This window comes from Xenopus tropicalis, chromosome 1 (assembly GCF_000004195.4).
Source record: "Xenopus tropicalis strain Nigerian chromosome 1, UCB_Xtro_10.0, whole genome shotgun sequence".
In the NCBI taxonomy this organism is placed as follows: Eukaryota; Metazoa; Chordata; class Amphibia; order Anura; family Pipidae; genus Xenopus; species Xenopus tropicalis.
In genome coordinates, this window is record NC_030677.2 from 72279570 (window position 1) to 72300765 (window position 21196).

General features: G+C 37.2%; 1 protein-coding gene across 1 annotated transcript in view; it reads left to right on the forward strand.

The window, feature by feature from the left end:
- tbck (TBC1 domain containing kinase) overlaps positions 1–21196 on the forward strand; it is a gene marked incomplete in the record, with an annotated part of 117548 nt that overhangs the window by 62503 nt on the left and 33849 nt on the right. Inside the window, 3 exon segments of the mRNA NM_001102743.1 lie at positions 7284–7320; positions 12179–12340; positions 17960–18135. Of these exon segments, the coding sequence (NP_001096213.1) occupies positions 7284–7320; positions 12179–12340; positions 17960–18135 (375 nt within the window).

Here is a 21196-nt window from a genome sequence, read left to right on the forward strand (position 1 = left end):
GGCGGCGTTTCATGATACAGATGGACAATGACCCAAAAAACACAGCCAAAGCAACCCAGGAGTTTATTAAAGCAAAAAAGTGGAAAATGGCCAAGTCAGATATATATGTATGAATGTGGTATGTTTTCACGAAACCTATTATCCGGACAGCTATGAAATATAGGAATGCAATTTCTAGGCCTATTTAAGTAGTAATTCTTATTTTTTCATTGATTTATTTTTTTCCTGTAATAATAAAACAGCATCCTGTACTTGATGATGAGCTAATGTAAAGCCTTGTTGGTGGTAAAAATGTTTTTAGATACACTTGGGGTGCTGTCTCCTGCAGGGGATATTATGCCTGACAATACTTGCCCATTCATATTACTTACTTATAGCCACATATAAAACACATCACATGCGGCAACAATGGGAAGGTAGCAAGATAGCAGCTCCCAGTAGATATCAGAATAGCACTCAATAGTAAGAAATCCTCCAGTTACACCGGAGTAGGAGAAACAATAGGTTACCTGAAAGCAGCTCTAATGTGTAGCGCTGGCTCCTTCTGAAAGCTCAGACTCAGGCTCAATGCACTGAGATGACTGCCTACACACCAATATTACAAGTAAAAAAAAAAAACATTTGTTGGTCGAAGAATAAAAAATTAAATTGTAGAGTGAATTATTTGCTAAACAGTATAATTTAGACATAAAAAGTACACCATAAAAATCACGACAGTATCCCTTTAAAAGTGCCCCTATTTCTTAAGTATAGTCTTATGCAGGCCATTATTATTCAAAAAACATGGTGCAAGTATGTGATCCTTAACCAGATACGGAAAGTTCTTAAAAAGCTCTAAATTACAGGAAGGCCATTTTATGTTGACTCCATTTTAATCAAAAATTCCAAATTTTCAAAATTATTTTCTTTTTTCTCTGTAAAAATAAAACAGTACCTTGCATGCATATACTAAGCTGCATGAATATCCATATTAGTGCAAAAACAATCCTATTGGGTTTATTTAATGTTTAAATGTATTTTTATCAGCTTTAAGGTATGTTGATCCAAATTACAGAAATACCCCATATCCAGAAAACCCCAGGCTCAAAGCATTATTGATAACAAGTCCTATACCTATATACATGGATGTTTGAATAGCAGGTAAAGGATTAAGCCATGCTGGTTACATTCTACCAGACATAACCCATACCCTAGGCCTGTATTTTAATGTGGGAAGAGAGCACAGCAAAAATAACTGAGTAGCTTCTTTTACCCTTCATAGTAAGGGGCTGGTAAACAGAAGCTGCATTTAGAAATATTTAGCACAGCTTGGTCAAGTTAGGGTGTTCTGTTCTGTAGAATAATTGGCTAGATGTAGAATCTTTTACCATTAAACCCCCAAGAGGCATTCCATCTAAATGGTCACTTAAAACCAGCCTAATATTAATATCAAGTACAGTCTGTTAAACATGGTTCCATTGCAGACCGCAAAAAAAGGGAAGGTGATAAAGCGGAACCAAATTAATAAAATATTTCTTGCACATTACTTGCAATTATATTACATGCAATCTAATTACTTGCAATTATATTTGTATTTTTAATAATACTTTGATACTGTGTTTCTCTTTTGTTATAGTGCTAGAATGAAGCCTTGTCTTATTGTGTAGTAACTGGTAAAATACAGAGGGGCAAGTGTCCAGACAGAAGTAAAGGGTCTATCCAGGCCTATGCAAGATGCAGTCTATGGCTAGACTTTTAAAAGAGCCATATTATTTCTGACACAGAGAAAATGAGTTTATTTCTCTAGTGCTGGAGCTTGACAAGAAAATGTGAGCAATGAAGAAACCTGTGGGAATAGGAGCAGCATGAAAGGAGGCTGTTTAGGATGAACTTTAGATTTGAATAGCCCGGATACCTGAGCATTTTACTGAAACAGATAGTGGCAAAAAATTATGAAGGGATTGGGGATTTCAGGGTGGCATATTATATAGGCAAATAATTCAGAAACCACAAATGACTAATTATAACATCGAATCAATGGGCTGGACACAGAAATAGTTGCCTTTGTACCTGAAACCTCTAATGAAACAAAGCACTCTTCAACACAGTGGCAACATGTTCTTTGGTTTAGTTTAGTTAGAATTTATCTTCATACTCAAGCTCAGAGGTTGGCATTATGTGTATCTGCCAAATATAGTACTCAGTATTCAAGTTATTAAGGGGGTACAATACAGGAGAGAATGTCCAAGTCCCACTCTTTCTGCCTCCTAGATTGCATAGTCTTTTACTCACTTTTATCCAACCTACATTACCTTTTGAATGCTTTAAGGGATGTATTGGGGTTTGTAATGGTAGTAGCAGTGGGCCCATTGTCCATAGGCAAAAACTTTTCAGTAATTAAAACATCAAAGAAAAATGTGCTTAATAAAAGGCTTTAAAGTTATTTGTAAATGTTACTGCAATAGGAAGCCGTATCTGTCTGCAACTTTCTGTATATCTGCTTTTGACTAATTTGTAGCAGAAGTCAGCCCTTCAGCAACCAGTACTGATTTCCCACAATACCTTGCATGCTTCTTCACAGGTTTTCCCTTACATTGTTTTAGTATTCAGAACCACCAGAGCACTACAAGGCCTTATGGCAAAGACAGATACTGCTCTTAATGTCACTTACAATCGACTTTAAATCCACTGAAAATCTCTAATGTATATTAGACACTTGCTTAGAATAACATTTTCTTAATATTTAATAAAGGATATAACTTAATGTTTATACACAATGCAAGTAGTAAGCAAAGAAATGGAATAGATTCACAGTACAGGGAAGCAGGCATAGAATACAAGAAAGTAAATAGCCATAATATGCGGTATAGAGAATATACGTAACATACTATTGTACCCACAGAACTGCTTCTCAAGAGCAAATAAATACATTATCTTAATTCAGGCAAGGGGTTAAGGCCTGCAGCCATTTTTCCCATCATCTCTTCACTTTCTTACAATAGGTAAGATGTTCTTCAGCTCTTTGAAAGGCTTCTATACCTATTTCAAACAACAGACATTACAGAAACTTTGCGAGCATTTGTTAATTTTTCGTGCTGTTATAGTTTGCACGGCTTTTACCATTCATTAAGGTCAGTTCTACCATGGGATCTAGTACAAAGGGCTGTTACATGCCCTGGAAGGCAGAATAGATTAAACCTACATCGGATAGAAAATCATCAAAACATGTTTTGATGTAACAAGATTTGCAGCATGCTTCTCATTCCAACTGCATCTTCTTCAGATGCATCCAATTTACACCCTGTTATAGGTCAGTGAGCACACAGGCAAAAGGAAGAAAAGAGCATAGGGAAGTAAGTCTTTTCGCCAGCTGAGCCTGTTACTGTGAGGCAGCCTTTGCCTACCGGCACAGAGGAGAATACAAACTGTACTCATCCATGTCGCTTCCACCCCATCATCCAGGTGACACATTTGTATATGAATGGTTAGAAAGTAGCTTCCCCATTATTGCATCTTTTTTTTTTTTCCATACATTTGCATTGTAAATCTAAAGCATGGGGTATATTACCTTACCTTGTATGGGTTATCTATATCACATGGAAACAGTGTTTTTTTGTTTTTTTTCCTGATGCATTCATTTTGAGTCATTTTGTTATAAATCCCTTTTGTGTAAAGCTTTTTTTACAACCTACCAGTCTAAATTCAAAATGCCTGTTATGTAATGATCAGTATATATGAGAGATCAGTATATATGAGAGATTTTTGAGTACACAGCCCTATTAAAGTGATCCTGACAGCCACTTAAAAACATGTTTTTACACCTGCTGTTGTGTTTTAATTTGTATCAGCTTTAAATTCCTTATAAACTAAATATGCTAAGTTTTTTCACTTCATAATTATGGTAGCATGAATTACAGACCCACGGAGCAGCCATGTTTGTTCCCCTCTTCCAAGTTTTCATTTAAATGCCTCCCAAGTGAATAAATATGCCCAACAAACCTGCAATGCCCATTCTGCTTTCAGCCGGTGTGTGACAAGCTCAGTTCCATTGCCTGTGTGTAATGGGGGGGTGGGGAAGAACACTTCAAAGCAGGCAGGCACAGGAAAGCTTAAGCTGGCCTGCTATTTAATTCTTCATAGGAAGAGCAGAGAGGGGGCACAACCCTTTGAAGTAGGCCGGCAATGGAAAGATCAAGCCTGTCTGCTATTTAGTTCACAATGCCATGCGATGCTATGCGAGGGAGGGGGAGCTCCTTGAAGCAAGCGGCAAGCTGAATCCTCCCAGTTTATGACGTAGTCATTTTGACAGATTGAGAAGCTACAGTCGGGTTGTCAGACAGTTGGGTTCAGGATCTTCAGTAGGATTTATGTAGAGAAACAGGACTTTTAGGAAAAAACAGTCAACATGACCTATAGGTAGGTTTGGGAGTAGGTTCATATTTTTATAAGAAATTTTTTGGTGTCAGTATCACTTTAAGCAGAGACAATCATATCACCAAAGTTTCTAGCAAGGGGCGAGATGGGCATAGGAAAATGAGATGGCATGGCAACCTCTGACCCTGTGACTTTTATTAAAGTGGATAGAAATTTAAAATAAAATGTTGCCTGATTTAAGAAAATGGAATTTCTTATAAGCAAGTTATAATATTTAAAGTTATTTATAAAACTCTTATTTATTTCTCTGGGTGCAAGTTGCAAAACAGGCATTTATTTACATTTATTAAACTACCACATCAAGTGTTTTTGCCTTGCCTTAGCAGTATTTTTTTGTCAGTATGTAATGTTGCACCTTGCCAATAATGCTATGTGCCTTATACGTTTATTATAAAAGGACACATATGCCAGTATGGTGCCAGTATTTTTGTGGAAACAGTTTAAGTGTGGTTTCAGTATTCTCCCTGGGTTTTAGCCGGGCACTTCATCCAGTATATTTCGCACATAACCACTCTTTGTACCTCATAAATGTCCTGATTTCAGCCCAGACAAAATACTTTTATATATTAAATTTTGTCCCAGTCCCAGAAGTGATGATTTCTAAATTGCATTGCTGGTTATAGCACCTAGATCTTAGTCCACTGATGTATCCTATAGTGAGGAAAAATACTACGGTCTTTCTTCTACATATTTACACAAAAAGTTTTGGGTTTTTCATAACCATATCCTATAGTACAGTTTTTAATTATCAAAGGGAAATCTCCTCTATCCTGTTTTTGGAACACATCAATTGAGAAAAGAGCAATTGCCAAAATATGACCTAACTCTTGCTCTCTTTGCAAATTTAAGCTGGGCATACACAGTCAAATAATATTGCTCATAATAAATTTATTCGTTTATTGGTAGGTGTATGGTGGCCCCCAACTGCAGCCAGGCACATTGTCTGTCATAATAGTGTTCTTACACTTTTTGGCCTCATTAGAGCTTACATATCTCTTTTAATGGGTAAAGCAAAATATCATTTTAGGCAAATAAATAACTCCTATTTCTTTAATGCACACAAATTCTACAAGCAGTATTGGCAATGATCCTGTCTATCAGGTTACTATTTAATCCTGGAGGGAAATACTAAAATTTATGAACCTATGCTTATTTTTTTATTTGTGAGTGCCTGATTTCACAGTGTTCTGCTAGAGGGCACTGTGTAACAACTAGAGAGCTAGGCACATTTGTATTTATTCTTCTAAGAAATAATGTAAGACACTCTTAAAGTGTACCAGACCTCTATACAATTTGTAGTTTGTTTGAAATCAAAAAGAAAATGTGTAATTTGTGCTTCAAGAATAGATAACAGTCTGACTTCCTTTTTTGGCCATGGATTATTATTGCATGTATTGTTTTATCTGAGGGCATATTTGAGCCAATGAAAAAGTGTCCAAACTTCCTCTGCCACTTTCCATTGACTGTAAATTAAACCTCCTAAATTCATCACTGCTGACAACTGTCTGCCTGAAGATGTGCACTAAAGCTGTTTCTAGACAGTGAGTGATGAGAATTTTTTTTGCCATGTTTCACCATGAAAAAACACCCATAGACTCCAGTGGCGGCAAAATTAAAGTCCGACTTCAATGCATTTTGCAAATTATCACCAATTCGAAAATATTTCTGCAAAGTGAAATGGGACAGATTTACTCATCACTTTTTAAGGTACTGGTGGTCCCAGGGCAAAGACTGGTGGGCTCTTGAAGCAAGGCAGAACTGCCCTCAAGCAGATGCACATAAATAACATAATAAGGCAGGCAAAAAACAAAAAAAGAGAGCTTTTCATTTAAAATTCATAATCTATATTGAATTATTTTTTTCCTAACTACAAAAAACAACTTATCTAATTTAACGTACTTATCTCTCAGCACAGGATTAGCCATACTAGACTGTTCATGCAATGCTAAAAGGTAACTGAGTGGATACCAATCCTTGTCACAAATCATAATTGGAATTTGTTAAATGTGTACTATCGGGAAGAACATTTGGCATGAAATGCGTGTATACCACTGATATCGCTGGCTAGACAGTATTTACTGTTAGGTAATGACAGAGCCTCTTTGAAACGTAATTAAACGTAAAGATGTTTGAAAATCTGTTAGCGGTTTCTTAGGAGAAAGCAATGTTCTTAGAGAAGCTAATTCCTTCTGTCAGTTCTTGTTTAGCAGAATAGTAAATTGTGATCCTATTGGAACGCAAGAGAGCATATCCATGAGCCATCAGACACGTTTCAGACAATTAGGAGCACATGGATTTTACACATATTATGTCTGTCCAAAATGTGAAACATTTAAAATATTTCCATTTGCCAACATATTCATACAAGGGCAGAAGCAGAACTCTGTTACAGACCAATGATAATAGTAAGAAGGCTCATTATTTCTCCCAATACATGGTATATACTATACAATATCATATTACGTACTTATAATAAATGCATCCTATTCATGAAAGAATGGCATGCAATATCATAAAGTGCTTATATGGAATCTGTAGCATTATTTTAGTATTTTTTAGAAAGGTTTCAGAATAGATACAGCAGACTCAATGGACCTGGGGTCCTAGGAGAACAAAGTGGCAAGTTGGGGCCAGACACATGCACATTTGCAATATATGTCACTGGAACAGATTATTTGGCCCTGTTCGGGGCCCAGTGGTGCTACTGATATATAAACTGTCATGGGTCAAACAATTTGCATATAGTGTCTGAAAAAATTGTATCAATAAATTGTAAAATTTTGGTTAGGTGTCAAGAATGCGTATATGTATTGCTAAAATTCTCAGAACAATGTGTTTCCCAAAACTAATTATCTCTTCTTCTCTTCCAGCTCTACGCAATTCCTTGGTTTCTTACAATGTTCACGCGTAAGTAAAGGCATTTCTCTAGTTATACTTTTTTTTTTTAATACTTCTTTGCTCATGCGTTTTGGAATATTGCCACAATTTGCAACATTGTGTTTTACTGAGCTGTGTTTGTGTGTCACGCCAATCCCACAAACATGCCAGAGAGTCTTCAGTACTTTGTATGGATAGGATAGGGCTAAATGGCTGCAGACGATTGGAAGTCAGTGTGTAATTGAAACAGAGAGGTAGATTGTCACGTAATAGAAATAGGCCAGGTCTGTGGGAAATGAGGACTTTAGTGTAAGAGGAGTTTAATCAAGGGGAAAGATTAAAGCCTGCAGGGCCATTTTCGTGCCTGCTGATGTGGCCCTTTCTTTGAGCTGGCTTCTTGCCTCTTCCTCCTCCTCATACCTTGAGCAGGTTGCGTAAAGAACTTGCCAGATTTGATTAAACAATTAATGTCTTGATGTGAGAAGCACTTGCATGGTGCAGAGTCAAATCTGCAAGTGGGTCACGCTGTTCTTGACAATGTCAGTGCACAAACAGGATCTTGTCTGCTGTTCATTTACCATTAGTCAGAAACTCACTTTTACTGGCAGTTTGCCCCTTTAAAATAAAATTCAAATTAAGGTTCTGCAATATATTTAATAAGATAAATAAAAATCAAGAAAAATGCTTCCCAGGCCCATAATTATACATCCCTAGAAATCAATAAACTCGTTAAGTCTTGAAGTTGCTTGCAAGACTTAAAGAAGAAATATCCATTGCAAGCTGTAGCTGCACTACAATTCCATAATTTAGCAACTGTCAGCTTCAAAACAGTTCTTCTCTTTCTGCATCATTTGAAATCCTGGCTTTTTGAAATTTGGATTTGGAGGATATGCAGGCTAAAAGCAGGTTAAGGGCAGTCGACTACTGTTACATTTTTTCACAGCACAGTTGGGCGGGTAGCGAATTCTGATTATAGAGGGAGAAAGGAGCAAACTGAGCAAACTTGTGACTGTGCCATGAAGGATTTTTATGAAAGCAGGAAGTCTTATACCGAAGAACATGTGTACAAAAAATGAGACAAGAAATCCTGTGTTTCTTTTGATGGAGGACACAGTGCAGCTTTTCTGTGAGTGCTTATGGCTGTATTTACATAGACCTTTCTGATAAACTTACTTAATTTTTACCTTTCCACCTGGTCTAGTAACCAATAGGAACTACTGTATATACTCAAGTATAAGCCGAGTTTTTCAGCACAAAAAATGTGCAAAGCTGCTGACATTCATCGCGCACACACTCCCCCCTTCATGCATGTTCGCGTCTGCATGTGCACGTGTGTGTGTGCGTGCGTGCGTGCGTGCGTGCGTGCGTTCGCATGCAGCTCTGAGAACCCTTTAAGATGTGTCCAGTGAATATGTCCAGTGACTATGCGCCCAGTGCATATGGAGTGAAGTATCACAGAAACCTGTACGATGTGTCCAGTGACTATGGAGTCAAGTGGGGACCACATAATAAGGTACAAAAGGGTAAATAGAAGAAGACAGTTACTGTAGGTGCAAAAGAACAACTGAACAAAAGTGGGACTATAATTAATTATTTTAAACTAAATGTTGAATTATCTTCATATTAGCATTTTTATCTTGATACTTAGTATGGCAGCTTCAAGGTAGGAGGGTCAAGGGGTCCTCCATCCACCTTTCCCTAATCACCTTTTTTCTAATCTGCAGCTGCCAACATTATATATTTATGAAGAGTTCACAGGGGGTCACGCTGAGTGTCCTTTATTAATTATTTGATTATTGAAACTTAGCAGTAGCTAGATTTATACTCGAGTCAATAAGTTTTTCCAGTTTTCTTAGGTAAAATTAGGTACCTCAGCTTATATTCGGATCGGCTTATACTCGAGTATATACAGTAGTCAGCAGGTCAAATGTATTTGTCCCTGGTTTGAAAGCCAATATCTGATTGGCTGTTATATTTTGTTGGACCTAATAAAAACATTGTGACTTTAAATACATTTATCCCAAAAAAATAATAGTACATCACATATAGAAGAGATAAGCCAGCCTGACGTATTGCCAAAGAGGAATATTAGGTTAGCACTTGCAAATTATACAGTACAACTTTTATTACATTAGTCCTGATCTGTTATTTTCCACTGTGTATTTGCAAGCAAGTTTTTATTTTTTATGGTTTCAACTGCACAAGTATGGTCATTTGGCTCTGAGCAAAAAGAGAGTTGAAGCTAATTATAGCTTTTGTATATTGTCAATGACAATATACACACACATACATACTGTACAAATTTCCAACCAATTGATGAACCAGCTGCCCATGTACCTTCATACACTCCCAACATGGTCATGCATCAATTTAGAAAGCACCTATACTACATAATGAACTTGATGCATTTTCAAAAGCACAAGTCATTTGTTCCATTACATAATGCTTTTTATCTTCTGGGCTTTACTATTGGTCCACTGATCTTTGCCAGCGCAGTGTTCAAGATTATGTACTTGCTGCAAATATTTTGTATATCAGGGCTGCATATTTGGCTTTGTGAAAAGACTAACATTTGAACAAGCTTTCAGCATTTTTTAAATTTGTTCAGATTGTTGACTGAAACCCAGGCCAACCTGGAGCAGGACAAACTGGTATAAACAGAGAATTTGCTGAAGAGTTTCCATTCTTTTGGTCAAAAGTTTTGCAGTGTTATGCAATCAGCATGGAAGCAAAGTTCAGTTTGACCTTTACTAAAACCCAGCATATCGGTATAAATCTGAGATAGGTACTTACCTTCTCCCTGGATGCCATTAAACAGTAACCTGTGCTGTAAATAGAAAAACCAAACCAGAGCATGCAAGCAGTTTTTTTTAGAATAGGCTTTTATTTTAAACAAATGTTTTGCAGTATAATACCTAAAAGTCATAAAGCACTGACAAACTGAGCTAAAGACAAAGTACTTTGAGCTAACGTTTAATTGTAGATAGGGGCAGAAAACAACTTTTCATCAGAGCCTTATTAAATAGGGCTTGTGCTAAAAATGCATTAGTACTAAATCTACTCTCTCTTTTAAATGTACTTTTTCTTGTCACTGCAGGTTACTGTCGGTCCACTGCAGACTTACATGACCTTAGAGTTGCTACCGATAAACACCTGACCCACTTGTGTACCCAAAAGTCTAGACTATTGCCATTAGAATAAATAAGTGCAATTTTGAGATTTTTGTAACCTACCCACTGACCTAGAAATTGTGTCAGAATACCTTGAAATATCCAGTTATTGCCCTTGAAGCTGATGTCTGTTTTATTGCAACTGGGAAAGTTGTGCTCACCACTTAACAATTTTGACGACAAAATTTATATAGACAAAAACAAGAAATCTCTGCACATACATATCAATATATTAAAACATTTTTGGGGGATGATCCCTCTGGTGTCCATTTGGCAGTTTTAACTTTGTAAAGCAAGTTGCAAGTAAAACTTGTGTTTGTGAGAAATATATGTTTAGGAAAAAACAAAATTAATGAAATGTGAGTGAAATTAGAGTGTAGGGATGGCCAAGCCAAGGATGGCACTTATTGTTAAGCTTGATGGAGGGTTTCTTACCTTTGTCTGATTGTTACTGCATCTGCTTTTTTATGTATAAAGGCAGGTGATTTTGTTGCCTAACCAGTCATTCAGTTTGACGACAAGCTTTTTAAGTTACATTTTAGATGGGTGGGAGCAAAGTAGAGGAGAAATGGAAGAAGGGAGAAAGTAGAAACAGTGGCACTGGTGCCATATGGCAAGTTGAGAACTTGACTCAAGCAGCAGTGCCTAGCAGGTTACTGGGGTACCAAAATTCTCCTCCTTGGCTCTTCTACTGCAGAGAGCTCTATTACTCTATATTACTCTTATTGCATTAGTGATGCCCTGAAAAGCACCTACACAAAAACTAAGCTGTCACCCCTAGTGAAAATTAAAAGAGAAAGAATGAGGGGATAGCATTGTGTGGAGAAAATACAAGAACAAACCATAAAGGGGTGTTATAGAAACAAATATATACGTTTATTTAAGAGACAGGAGCATATAATGAATCAGCAGTGATTATGGGGCTGCTGCCACCTGAGACAGCAGCCCCGATGCTGCCCCCTCTCTCCCACTCCGTGCTCTCTCTGCACTAGCAGAGCCAAATTTCATTTTTAAAAAATGAAAATTCGGCTCTTAAAGTAATGAGAGGTGGCTTTTTGCCATCCCTGGTAACTGGCCGTTGCCTGCTGCCTGATGCAAGATTCTCACCTTGCCTTGTGGCAGGAGCAGCCCTGTAATGAATTGTGCAATACCTAGAGATAAATAACAACCAAAACATATTACGTTATCTTGCAATTGAGACACCTTTTGTGAATGTATCTTAACCTTACTATCTGTCTTTAAAGGAGACATTTTATATAAAGTTCATATTCAGTTATAATAATCATCCTCCCTCAAAATGTGAAATGATGCAGAAAAAAAGATGTTTTGAAAGCATTTTACTTCCTAAAATTGTCATTATATGAGAGCTGCATCCACAACCTCTCAAGTCAGAATCCAGAGTGAAATGAAAGAAGGGAGTGTTGCTTCAGTCTCCCACAGGAAGGGGTCACATCACTGCCTGACAGGCTTAACTCAACAGTAGCAGGGAAAACCTCTCCCCATTTCAAGGGGCTGGGGAGCCACATACTGAAGAGTCTAAACCAGAAGCTTGCAAAAGGGGTAGGTAGAGGACAGTTTTCAAGCAGTTAGGGACATATTTGAACCCAAAGGTATTAAAATAAAAGCACTTCTATTTTACATTATTTTACATGGTTTAGTGCATTGTAATAAAATGGTATATGTCCCCTTTAAAGAAAACATATTAATTTGCCTTGCAGATGTTTTTCCTTTGCACAAGATATTCCATCTCTGGGACACATTGCTGCTGGGGAATGCTTCCTTCCCATTTTGCATTGGAGTGGCCATTTTGCAACAGCTACGAGTCAGGCTTCTTGCGAATGGTTTTAATGAATGCATTCTTCTGTTTTCCGATTTGCCAGGTAAGCTATCAGTAAGCTAATCATACTTACTAAAATTTAAAGAACTATATGATCCCTTATCCAGAAACTAATTATTCAAATTATGGGAAGGCCATCTTATATACAATCCATTTTAAGCAAAACATATTTTTTTGTAATGTTGTTGTTAGGATGAACTAAGCTGCATAATTCCATGGTGGCAAATCTATGCTACCAAGTTTATTTAATTGTACCTTAGTAGCCTTAAGGTACAGTCCGACCCTGCCTGTATCTCAGGCATAGCATAATCCCTTTATTCCCTGTGGAAGGACAAATATCTTCTGTTTGGCAAAGGGGGCAAAACATTAATCATTGGTTGAATACATGTGAATATTCTGGTCTACTTTGAAAATTACTTCCTTTCCATCAAACTCTGAAACATTTTGAATTTGCATAACTAGATAACAAAATTGTGGGAACTGTTGATGTGCAGAGTAGTATGATTACTACTTTTCAGCATTATAAAAATAGCCATTACTTAGAAAACCTGACTGAGCTTAAATGCAGGCTGTAACTATGGCTGTCACACAGGCTACATATATACATAATGCATATGCTTGCTGCTATCAAAATGCCAGGGATTGGCAAGTAAATAGCCCTAGGCCTGAGGTTGTTATGTAGAAAAAATGTACCATCATAGACATAAACAATGGATTTCAAGAAAGGTCTTATTTGGAGCTAAAACTGCAGATGAAAGATTATTCTTTTTTTTTTTTTTTTTTTTCTTTGACCCTTTGTGGTCAGTCAGTTTGTTCTGTGCCAAAGAGTTACATGGTGTAACTAAAACAGTGAGGTCAAAGCATGCTGTATTAGTAGGAGCACTTCATTTGAATTTCTTTAGAAGATATGATAAGCAACATACATATTCTATTACAGACACTGCCACAAAAGGCTTCCATTATTATTATTATTATTATTATTATTATTAAGTAATCATAACTATGTTTAGGGCTGAGGTTAGCAACTAATAAACCTGGAAACACAGGTCTAAGCAATCTCAGGTTGTGGTTAATTATGGTTTATAAGCTCAGAGGTTCCTATCACACCAAAAATTAACGCTAGTGCCATATTTTATCCTACAAGCTTAATCTGAAGGCTGTTTGTACTGTTTTATTACACAAGTCGTAAACATAACTTATTTCTTAAAAAAAATTAAAAAACTTTTGTATTAGAGGAATCTGGCTAATATTAACCCCTTTGTTTTGATAAAGCATTTGCTCTGTTAATACAGGTATAGGACCCGTTATCTAGAATGCTCGGGACCAAGGGTATTCCGGATAAGGGGTCTTTCCGTAATTTGGACCTTCATACCTTAAGTCTACTAAAAAATCAATAAACCATTAATAAAACCCAATAGGATTATTTTGCATACAGTAAGGATTCATTATATCTTACTTAGGATCAAATACAAAGCACTGTTTTTTTGTTTTTTTTTACAGAGAAAAAGGAAATCAATTTTAAAAATCTAAATTATTTGATTAAAATGGAGTCTATGGGAGACAGGCTTTCCGTAATTCAGAGCTTTCTGGATATCGGGTTTCCGGATAACGGATGCCATACCTGTACTGTGTAATAGCATTACATTACAGAACAGAGCAGCAAAGCAGTCACTCTTGCCAAAAGTAAATAAACTCAGTGGTCCCTAATAAAATTCCGGAGCCTTTATGGGGTTAATATCAGCTCTATAAGTTTCAACTTTATGGAGATTTTCTATTAACGTGCCGTTATATGTCTCGTAAAGCTTTTAGAGATTCATTTAAAGGTGGATTGCCTTGGGGTTGTTCTGAATTAAATTCTAAGGCCGGAACATGCTGAGTTTTTCATCCCCAGGACACATTTTTATCATATTATAATGTCCCTGCTCAGTGCATACTGGAAATTAGATCTGATAATCCAGGCAAAACTGATAGCATTTATGTCTATATTGCATGCAAACAACAAAGGTGTCAGACAAAACTTGCCCGTGACTTGTTATTTCATTCCAGTATACAGTGTGCTGCTTGTCCATTTTAAAACAGCAAATGCTGAGGCTTTTATACAAGAGGTTTAAAGGAGAACTAAACCCTAAAAAATAATATGGCTAAAAATGTGATATTTTATATGCTGAACTTATTGCACCAATTTAAAAATTAACCATCATTAATAGTAGCAAAGATCCAGGCCTTAAAAGTTGTCAAAGGAGCTCCCATCTTGCATTCTGTTAGAAGTGTCAGTGACACTGCACACAGTGCTGTATTTAGGTCTGTTGCCACCCTAGGCACTGGACCTAAATCACGTGCGGCATGCGCATGATGTCACATGCTCTCTACATTGCGGAAGTGATGTCACACACAGCATGCTTCTAATGTGATTCCAACTACAGATCACTTTGCCCTTATTAGGAATAAAGAGTTATAGTGCTGGAACTTCTTAACTGCATATGTGGTTCAAGGAAAGTGCATCTGAATGAAGTACCTTCTCCTCAATTGTATGCAAAGAGTAGTATCCTGGAAAGGAAAGAAAAAAGGTAATTTACCACCGCATGTCCAATGTACAAAATGCAATTTGCCATGTATTTTTCTCCCATAATTCAATTGTAATTGTGGCTGTCATGTGGGATGTGGCTGGTGTGACTGAGTTGAAAATTTTCAGTGTGAAAATGACCTTGTTTCTGGGGCTCAGCATCAAAATGATGTCTGTGTGGGACATTTCTTGCCCTAAAGAGGGTAAAGACTGAAACAGAAAGTAGTTGTATGTTCCAACTTCTTGTGGTTCTTATGAGCACCTGTGGGAGGAGAAAATAGCAGTGAAAATCAGGAGAAAATCAGTGTATTAGTCCATGGATAAACCCCTTTAATGAACACCTCCTTGTTTATACAGAGCTCATTATTTCAATTTAAACAAACTGCCATGATCACAGAGGATGGGGACGGCATTAAAGGAGAAAGAAAGGCTAAGTCACTTGGGGGTGCCAAAATGTTAGGCACCCCCAGGTGTCTTTAATTGCTTACCATTACCCTGGGCTGGTGCCCCTGTTAGGAAAAAAACGCACCAGCCCAGGGTACCTGCAGCAAGTTGTTCCTTCTTCCTTGTTCCTTCTGTCGGCAAAATCCCTGGGCCGGCGCTTGTGCAGTAGAGTGAAAATCCGACTTTTTTGTTTAAGTTCGACTTTTCACTCTACTGCGCATGCGAAAGCACACAAGGAAGGAAGAGGAGATCATGCTCGAAGCTTTCCCAGGCTGATGCGGTTTTCTCCTAACAGGGGCACCAGTCCGGGGTAAAAGGTAAGCGATTAAAGTCACTTGGGGGTGCCTAACATTTTGGCACCCCCAAGTGACTTAGCCTTTCCTTCTCCTTTAATTGTAAAATCAAAACAACATACTTACTGGAAAGATTTAGGAAAAATAGTTTTAAAAGAAAAGACAGAATACATTTTCAACACAAGTCCTGATTATTTCCCTTAACTGGGACTTATTTTCTGCAATGAAAAAAAAAGTAAACCCTACCCTGTTTCTTTATGGTTCTGGGCTTCTCTATCTATTATACAAGTCCTGCAGCCCTGTGGAATAACAAATTACCATCATTATTTTACTTTCAAAAGAACAGGCAGTGCTCACTCTGGGCTAATTTCCTCTCCTCCCACAGAAATCTGCAGATTGATGCTCTTTAACTCATTCACTAGCAAACTGTCTGCTTCCCCTCTCCAACATCTAAAGAGCAGGCTAGTGACATTCCTGCCCTGAAGTTTAGATTTGATTTTATGACCTTGCATCCATAATTATCTTCCCCTTTCACATTTCTAAATTTCTGCTGCAAAATTAAATGTATATTTATGAAGTTATCCCTGCTACAATTACTTTTCTACAGAGTGGGCACGTATTTCCTTGAAGCTTCATTGAATCATAGGACGTAAAATGTAGACAAGAGTGACATGGAGATAAATAAAAGACAGTGTCCATCCATGTAGGAAGTAGCATTAACACCATGCTTAATAAATAGCAAAAGTCCCAGTTAGGACTTCACTGTCATAATGCAAATTACTTGCAACCACCACCACCTACCAATAACAGAATAGTATAGGTAGTCTACTTGGTCACAATAAAGTCTCAGATGAGATATTTGCTATTCATAAAGCATGGGGTATTACCTCTGGGTTATTACTTTTGTCACTTTTATCTATTCCTGTGTATTTTTACCAACCAAGCACTGTTATGTCTATATTTATATTTTACGCTAATCTTTATAACTTTATAAAGTTATATAATATATATATAATATATCTTTATAAGTCAGCAACAGTTCAGTAAACAGGACCAAGCTATATCTCGTTATTTACAATTTATTTCCCGGTTATGCCTTTAGGCAGCCAAGTTGCTGCTGCCCCCCTCGCTCCCACCTGTGCTTTGCTTATCACGTCGGAGGGGTGCTTGTACAGTTCTGATATTATGATTCTGCACATCGGTAATGTAGCCAGTTGTCTTTCTTGATACTTTTAAACTAATTCATTTTCTAAAACAATTGATTTTATTAATATTTTTATGCAAATTTGTGGAGTAGTGCAGAGGTCTTTCTCTTGGCGTTCTGTCTGGGAAACCTGTCTGATTATTGCTGAACTTGTGTTTTAGGCCATCATGATAATAATAATAATAATTTCCATTTATGGTTTGTACCTTTGATAACACTTTATCTGCAGTGCATGACATCAGTATCAAGCTGTGTAACAAAGCTAAACACAGGCTGGCACAGGAATGGAACACATGCAAAGTTATATACTTTTTGTGGAGAAAATCACAAAGTAGGATGTGACCTATAGGCAAAAACTTGCCCCTGAGCTGGCAAGGAAACAGAAAATGCTGCCAGACCTCCTCCTTTCTCCCGAATGGTTACCACGGTGATCTGTTTCGTGCAGCCTTTGTGAACAAATGACGCAAATCACAACATTATTATTGGGAGTGCGGCCTGGGAAATGCTTTCAGACAGGTCATTTATTCATGCTGTCAGCTCTTTAGTAGTCTGATCAGGGACAATACCTGATTTATTGAAGGCAAAAGGTGATTGCGGGACAGAACACTGCAGCTGAAAAAATAAATCTAACATGGGCTGTGCATGCAGAATCTCTTCAACCTGAACAAATATGTGCTTTATTGTGGTAAATTTTCTGTTTAACCAGAATGCCCACTACGGAAGTCTCAAGTTTATGTTCCAGATTTTATCAATAGTCTTCTCATCCTCATAAATATAGTACATTATTTTAAAGGAAGTGAAAACCTCAATAACAAATTAATGTAAATGTGGTAGTATTAGTAATGAGTTGCGACTCGCAAAATGTTTGGGGCCAAAAGTCCCCCAAAGCTGCCCCCAGCCCAGTGATACTTACTGAGCCAGACACTCTGACATGGATAAAGGCTTTTCTGTAGTTTTTCAGACACGCTGGGGTAGCGCAATCCTTCCATAGGCTATGTTTCTGTAGAAGAAAACCCTGTTATGGTCCTTACAGTAATTTAAAAAAGGGTCACATCTAGAGTCTATGACAAACCATGTTTAGGCAAGACTATCTATGTTTTTTATAACAAATTATTTAAAGATCTCAATATTTTTTTTTCTCTTTTATTCACATTATAGAAATTGACATTGAGCGCTGTGTCCGTGAGTCTGTGAATTTATTTTGCTGGACACCAAAGAGTGCAACATACAGACAGCATGCACAGGTGCCAAAGCAGATCTCTGAAAGTAATGGGGTGAGCAGGACATCAGCCAGCTTCAGTGTGGACTTCCAGGAATCCCCCAAGACTGACTTGGTATGTGCATGAGTAACAGCTGCATATTGTCTTATGTATTACAGGGAAAACAAGCTTTGGTTTTGGGGTGGCCTTGGGAATTAAACATTAGCACCAGCGGCAGCTCCCAAGGTTGCCTGTCTTTGCCTCTCTATCTATCTGTCTGTCTATATCTAGAAAGCCCACACTTTATATACATGTTAGGTTATACCCTTTGAGTCTTACCCACCAAAGGGTAAGACACCACAAGGTCTGGTGCTGACAGGTAATGACAAAGAAAATGCAATCTTTGCCAAGAGATTTCAAATGGTATTTCAGCAGCTATTCCTAATTCTAATTTGTCAAAAAATTGTCCATTGTGTTCAGTCTTTCACATATCTCATTAACACTGATTAATAAAGGAAAGCAAACAGCACAATAAAAGAAAATATAGTTGTTGCAGTGACAAAACAACAAGGTTTCTCTCTATGTACACTAAAGGAATATAGGAATTTCTTTTTTGAGACCATCTCCTTGCTTATGTTTTGAGGGACAACTTGTGCCTCACTGTGTAAAGACATAATTACATAATTTTAATTGTAGATTTGTCTTTTGTGGCAGTCTTGTAAAAGATACCATGGATCAAACTCAAAAAACAATTAGCCCAAGACACTCTACTGCAGGAATCCCCAACCTTTTATACATGTGAGCCACATTTAAAAGGAAAAAGTACAGCAACACAAGCATGGAAAAGGTTCCTGGGGGTGCCAATAAGAGCTATAATTGGCTACTTAATAGCCCCTGTGTGGACTAGCAGCCTTTAGAAGGCTCTGTTTGGTATTATACTTGGTTTTTATGGAACCAAAACTTGTCTCCCTAACAGAAATTCAGAAATAAGCACCTACTTTGTGGTCACGTAGAGCAACATCCAAGGGATTGGTGAGCAACATGTTGCCCCTGAGCCACTGGTTGGGGAACACTGCCCTACTGCATATGCTTATTTCTTTGGAATAAAGGCCCTATTGTTATGCTAGCAAGAATAAATTATGTTCATGATTATAGAATAACATAATTCTAAAATAACAAAAAAATTGTACCTTGTTGTAACCACAGGGACAGTCATAAAAATGCAGTTGCAGAAATGTGAATGCCCCTATATCTTTAGTCATATTGTGAGCCTAAAATTAAAAGGAAATTTGGGTAATTGGGGTTATACCCATAATAATTTTTCTCTGATTTCATCTTCCACACTAAAAGTAGCAACCGAATGGCATGAAATAAGCCACAATTCCTCACATATTTACATCCAGTTTTATTCACCCCATTTGCATTTTTTATGCCAGTGGAACATCCTGCATGTCTTGTATTGTGCAGGATAGTAGCTATAGACACAATAATTAATGCAGTCACAAAAATAAACAGAAAGGACTTTGATTCATCCAACCCACAGACCTGGATTGCAGTTGTTCTGGTTTTACAAACTTATCTAAAAACTCATTAGACAACTGTAAAAATAGGTTTGCTGGCATGTAGCAAAATCCAAACCAGATGTCTAAAATTTGACTTCTAAAAAAAATATGTTGTTTAAAATGAAATTTAAATGTCATTCAGTGGATCTTCCAAACCAGCTAAAATGCCACTTAGTGATGCCTGTGGTCCACAGGAGTGGAAAGAGAGGTGAGGCTAAATTGGTGCAGGAGCATAGCTAAACGTGAGCCATGATGGAAAATAGATGTGTATGATACAAAACTGGCCGCAGATGAAACAGCTGCATAGTGCCTGCATCATGACCCTGCTTGGATTGGGAAGACTGAACACTGACAAGTTTTAGCCAAACATTTAAGAGAAATTTGGAAATACTTCTGACGAAGGGGCAGGACTGGGAGTTTGTGGAATGTTAGATATTTCCACTTCTTCAGATAAGTTAAAAATGAAATTAATTTGTAACAGACATTAGGGTTTCGCTTTTATGTCAGGCTGTATGGTATAAAGCGAAACTTAATTAACTGGAGTTTAGTGACAGATTTAATTATAAATTTGTGCTTTTATCTAAAAAAAAAATAATCATGAGTCAAATGAGAGTTTTGTTGCCTCCTCAAGTTAGTGTCAAAAGACCAAAGTGGCATGATTTCAGGGGCATGGTATAACCAAGCAAATCCACTTCTTTTTGTTTCAGCATTTGATTTTTTTTTTTTTTTAAAAAGCATTTTGACTTTTAAAATATTTGTTCTGCTAAGTAGTCCTCCAGTGCTATGGAATGATGCGTTGTCTCAGACCAGAGGTTTGTAGGTAATTAGACCACATAACCAAGCTTAGCATCGTTAAAACCTCAACAATACTACAGGATGGTGAGATCTCCACGTCAGATGGTCAGTCAAGTTACTTTAGAATAAACTGATGGCAGACTGAATCTCATACCTTTAAAAACCCCTTTGGTACATGTTTTGTCCATTTCCACAATTCCCTGCTTAGTAGTCCTGTGATACTATGGATCAACCAGAGAGTGTTCTTCCCGCACCCAACCCACCAGACCTTTAGGTCCCACAGGTTTTGGGTCAATTACTTGTCTTCATGTCTTTCCCCAACGCAGCATACATATCGCCATGTGTAGATATATTGGTAGGCATCCACTGATACCGCTGCCATTCCAGCTATAGCCTTAGTGCATTTTCTCACACTCTATATTTTTGATGTTCATTTTTAAGCAGCATTATCCTCCTGCTCATAGGATGGAGGCGGTGAAACTATTACAATATTTTGCCGAGCAGTTACTTGTAATTTCTCATTAACATCCAAATTTGTAATTTTTTTTTTATTAGCAAAAATAGCAAATTTCATTTGAGGTTCCAAAACTTGAATATATATAAAAATTTGCCATCTAACTACCCTTAGATGTAAAAGTTGATGTAAAAAGGATTGTATTAGCAAAATTCAAGCCATTTTTCAATTTAAGTTTTCAAACAAAAGTTTGGGGAAATGTTATTTTGCTATGTTCCTGTGTTTTTGAACATTTTTTGTTTTTTTTTACTATTGCGCTTTGAGGTTTTTTATTACTTAATTACACTCACATTCAAGTTTTTTTTTACTATTGCGCTTTGAGGTT